This window comes from Mus pahari, chromosome 8 (genome assembly GCF_900095145.1).
Source record: "Mus pahari chromosome 8, PAHARI_EIJ_v1.1, whole genome shotgun sequence".
In the NCBI taxonomy this organism is placed as follows: Eukaryota; Metazoa; Chordata; class Mammalia; order Rodentia; family Muridae; genus Mus; species Mus pahari.
In genome coordinates, this window is record NC_034597.1 from 18,030,565 (window position 1) to 18,035,740 (window position 5,176).

At 38.6% G+C, this 5,176-nt stretch overlaps 1 protein-coding gene across 1 annotated transcript in view; it reads left to right on the top strand.

Moving 5' to 3' along the window:
• Positions 1-5,176, top strand: part of Dnah12 (dynein axonemal heavy chain 12) — a 171,786-nt gene that overhangs the window by 93,910 nt on the left and 72,700 nt on the right. Inside the window, exons 41-44 of the mRNA XM_029541695.1 lie at positions 251-550; positions 1,218-1,396; positions 1,978-2,170; positions 4,614-4,775. Coding sequence (XP_029397555.1) covers positions 251-550; positions 1,218-1,396; positions 1,978-2,170; positions 4,614-4,775 — 834 coding nt within the window. The remainder of the gene's footprint in view (positions 1-250; positions 551-1,217; positions 1,397-1,977; positions 2,171-4,613; positions 4,776-5,176) is intronic.

The window sequence follows — 5,176 nt, forward strand, 5'->3', positions numbered from 1 at the left end:
TCATTCAGTCTCAAAAAAAAAAAAAAAAAAAAAAAAAAAAAAAAAAAAAAAAAAAGTTCATTCAACTTAGTGGGACCTGGTTTAATGCTATAGAGCAAAGTAAACATGTACTCCATGCTACGCTCAATATATACACATTTCCAAAGTGATAGAATTTAATAGGATAAATGAAATATTGTTTATACTACTTTGTTAGAACTGTTAATCATAAGCATTTTATTTTTGAACTCTTGCATTTTTTCCTTCACAGGTATATAAACAATCTATGGGAAATCTTCTGCCCACTCCCGCAAAGTCTCATTATACTTTCAACTTGCGTGATTTCTCACGTGTCATCCGGGGTTGCTTACTCATTGAGAAAGATGCTATAGAGAGCAAACACACTATGATCCGCCTGTTTGTGCATGAGGTTCTCCGTGTGTTTTATGATCGCCTTATTAATAATGAAGATCGGAATTGGCTTTTCCTATTGATTAAAAATGTCATAAGAGACCACTTTAAGGAGTCATTTGATATTGTCTTTAATCATCTGCGGAATGGGAATGCTCCAGTAAGTATACTTAGTAATTAAAAACATGTCAGCTAAAAACAGAATGTCAGCAGCTGTTGTAATTAATGAACTTATCTTACAAAAATGTACTTGGCTTTTATTGAACCCATTCTTTTACTTTTTCTTGTGAATGTGTGTTCATTTTGAGATTAGTCTTTAAAAGAATGCATGTGATCTAGAGCATGACATCTCCTATGGTAGCAGATAATGATATGGTACATGGTACCTCTTCTCATAGACTCTGCTTCAACAATGTCAGAAAGATGAATTTACAGTCTATAGAAAAAGCATCTGCAGATGCTCAGCAGTTAAAAGCACTGGCTGCTCTTGCAGAGGACCTGAATTAGAGTCCTACCACTCTCATGGCAGCTCGAAACCATCTATAATTCCAGCTCCAGGGAATCTGACGCCATCTTCTGGCCTCTTCAGGCATAGCACACACATGATACACTTCTATGCATACCAGCAAAGCACTCATAAAACAAAAATGCACCTTTTGATCTTTTCTTTTTATTGCATAAACCTACCATTTTATGTGTTAATTTCATACATATATAATTTTAATCTTAATGTCTGAAAAAATTAGATAATAGTCAACTATGACATAAAATAAATTTTTGTATTTTTTTTCTTAAATTTATTTTTAAATTTAACTTCTATTCAATAGGTAACTGAAGAAGACTTAAGAAGTCTCATGTTTGGGGATTATATGAATCCTGATCTAGAAGGAGACGATCGAGTTTATATTGAAATTCCAGATATTCATCACTTTAATGATGTTGTTGACCAGTGCTTAGATGAGTATAATCAAACTCACAAAAGAAGAATGAATCTTGTTGTGTTTAGGTACCTCTGTTTTCCATTTATGTATGTGCTTGAAACCTTTATTTATAAATTTTCATGAACCATTTAAAACCCAAAAAAATAGTAAATACTTATCATATATATTACCATATATATATATGATAAATATCAGTAATTTATTAAGTTCTTGTTTCAGCCAGCTCTCCCCTTAGTCTTTAGAACTAAAAAGAAACTCTGGTTTTGGACAGAGTATGGAGATCAGATGTCCTCATCTTTCCACTTGTTTACAACAGGACCTCTTTGCCACTGCATAAGCCAGGCAAGGTGGCCCCATGAGCCTCTAGAGAGTCTTGAATCTGTAGCTCCCCTCCCCTACCTATGTGTTCTGGGATTACAGATGTTTGCACTGTTACCTCCAGATGTGTATGTAAGTTCTGGAGAGTCGGATTTAAGTCATTCTGTTTGCGGCAAGAATTCCCCCAACCCCACCTCCTGCACGGTTTACTTTCTCGGGATATTTTGTGTATCTATATACTAAATATGATGTTATAAAAGATGTATAATAAAATGATAAGAAAATTTACATGTATATTACTATGGATAATAACCCTTATTCTTGGCAGATATGTCCTGGAACATTTATCAAGAATATGCCGTATTCTAAAGCAGTCTGGTGGAAACGCTTTGCTTATTGGGCTTGGAGGAAGTGGTCGGCAGTCTTTAACTAAACTGGCTACATCGATGGCAAAAATGCAGATTTTCCAACCAGAAATTTCTAAGAGTTATGGTATGAATGAGTGGAGAGAGGATATGAAGGTAAAATTATGAAGATACCTATAGTGAAAAGTGAAAATAGTTCATTCTTTGACTAGTAAAGGGGAGCCACCACATTTGAGTAGTTATGATAATACTTCCCAATGGGTGCCTGCTGTGAGGGATGGATACCTCCTGAGTGCTTTAATTACATAATCTCATTCCCTAGGTACAACACTGTGATAAAGTAGGTATAGCTGTCTCTGTTTCACTGTTGAAGACAACACTGAAGCTAAAGGAAACGATAGATAACAAGAACAGGCTTTCTGATGCAAGTTACCATGGTTGGCACTGACTCTGTCTTTATCCTAGTCTGAGAAGATTTATTTCACGTGAATACATAAGGTCTTGTACAGACATCCACAGCTGTTTTGAGTTCATGAGTGCAACAGCCCTATCTTATCCAAAAAAGCAGTATCTCACACAGTCATTCCCAAGTTCTGGCTCTTACAGTCTTTCTGTCCTGTTTCCCAAGCCTAGGGAGAAGGGGGACACTGTTTTCTGTTTGAAGCTGAGCATTACACTGTCACTTGCTATCTTTACTGCAGCTTTACTGGTTGTGAGTCTGTGTTAATGACCATCCACTACAATAAGAAAATTCTCTAAGGAGGGATGAAAGCCGAACTGATTTGTGGGTAAAGGGAGAAGTGTTTATAAGGAAGTTTAATACTATCTTAGTTAGGGTTTCTATTGCTGTGATGGAACAAGTTGAGGAGGAAAGAGTTTATTTGGCTTACACTTTCACAGCATGATCCATCATGAAAGGTCAGGACAGAAACTCACACAGGACAGGAACCTAAAGACAGGAGCTGAGGCAGAGGCCATGGAGGGTTGCTGCTTATTGGCTTGCATCCCATGGTTTGCTCAGCCTGCTTTCTTATAGAACCCAGTACTACCAGCCCAGGGGGGATGCCACCTACAACAATAGGCTGGGTCCTCCCACATCAATCACTCATTAAGAATATGCCCTACAGGCTTGGCTTGCCTACAGCCTGGTTTTATGGAGACATTTTATTTATTTATTTATTTATTTATTTATTTATTTATTGGTTTTTCGAGACAGGGTTTCTCTGTGCAGTCCTGGCTGTCCTGGAACTCACTCTGTAGACCAGGCTGGCCTCAAACTCAGAAATCTGCCTGCCTCTGCCTCCCAAGTGCTGGGAATACAGACATGTGCCACCACTGCCTGGCCTATGGAGACATTTTCTTAATTGAGGTCCTCTCCTCTCAGATGACTTTGCTTGTGTCAAGTTGATATAAAACTACCCAGAACAAACACTATATCCACGTAGCAAAAATAACACTTTTATGTTCCACACCCCCCACCCCCACCTCAGGAAAAGTTACCTTTCCAAGCAAGGATTCTTGGCCAAGTTTACCATGTATGAGTTCCCTCCGGCAGATCAGGCCTTGAAATCAATCACAAAATGATTGGTTGTCCCCCGCACCCCAGAATATTCATGCCATTGTTGCACTGGGCATTGCAGTTCATAGGGTTCACACTGAGTAAGACAGCTGCTGACCTTTTCTCTCACAGCAGCCTACATAGCACCTTTCAGTTTCTATGAAAGCTATTTAGCAGGGAAAGTTTCCAGTCATTTCTAGGGCTGACCATCAAGTCTGGCGAGTGATCAAGAGCAGTGGCAATAGGCTGTACTGTTCTTTTTCCTTTGTGTGTAGGGGTCCCTGTGAAGCCCATGCCTAACAACACCAAGGGAAGGAATGCATCCCAGACCCTGGGCTTCTTGTTTGATAACCTAAGGTTTCTGGGAAGAACACTGTCATATCTCTTAAATTTAATCCTGGCTATATCTAAAAATCTCCTCAAAAGTTCTTGAAATTTCAAGAGCCAGTTTTAACAGACCTATACAAGTCAGCTCTATCATACTACGAAGTCCATATTTTAACTTAAGGAATTTTGCTTGCAATTGACCAAAAACAAACAAAAACAGCTCAAGCTAACTTAAGAAGTAGAGGAAGTTTTTGGTTTACAGGATTTAAATGTTCGAGGTATATAGTCACGTAACGTGACTCAATTTAAGGACCCAAATTAGAAATTCTCTCTATTCCCTGGCAGTGTTCTCTATTGTCTCCCTTCTCCAGCTGATGCATTGCCCAGGCAGCAGAGTAGCATTCGGTACTACTGGTCTTGTAAGCACCTTTCCCAGTACAACAAGGACTATGTTTTAAGTTCAGCTCAGTCCTCCAATTAACAGTTTGACTGAGTCCTTCTTAATCACATGCCTTCTGAACCAACTGTTGTGTCTAGGAACTTGAGGGCACTAAGTAGTTTGGATTGCCCAACTAAAGTATGGGAGAAATGGAGTTCTTGACTGACAACTCCAGCAGAATCAAAGTACCCTTACATCAACGCCTGAAAATAAGGGGAAAACAAACCCAGGCCAAGTCCACCACATTCTGCTTATAAGTACATTTTCTCTTTAAGACCTTGTTGAGAAATGTTGGTGTAAAAGGCCAGAAGACAGTCTTTCTGATCACAGATACTCAGATTAAGGAGGAAGCTTTCCTAGAAGATATCGACAATGTGCTCAATACCGGTGAAGTTCCTAACATTTTTGCAGCAGACGAGAAGCAAGAAGTGATGGAGGTAAACGCTTTGGGGGGAGCCCTGCTCTCTGAACAAGGATTCCTTTTATCATGAAAACTTTGTTCTGCTCTTCAGGATAAATAAATGTAACTTACACAATTAGGCAACTAAACATAACTTATACAGTTTAAAGTATATTACTTTAATATANCATCCAAGTAAATTTTAAATTCTAGCGCAGCTGTGAGTCAGAAATTATTTTATAATTATTACCTTCATAAATTAGCAATTGTTTTATGTAGCCAGACTTANGCTACTTTGTAGATTCTTCTATCTCCTACCCCCTAACACTAGTTAGGGGAGAAACAGGGATACCATGAGAAGGGGGTCATGTTAATTGTTTGGCTACTTCCTACTGATTAAAAGTGCTGAGTTCCTTGGGGCAAGTTTGATCTTCACTG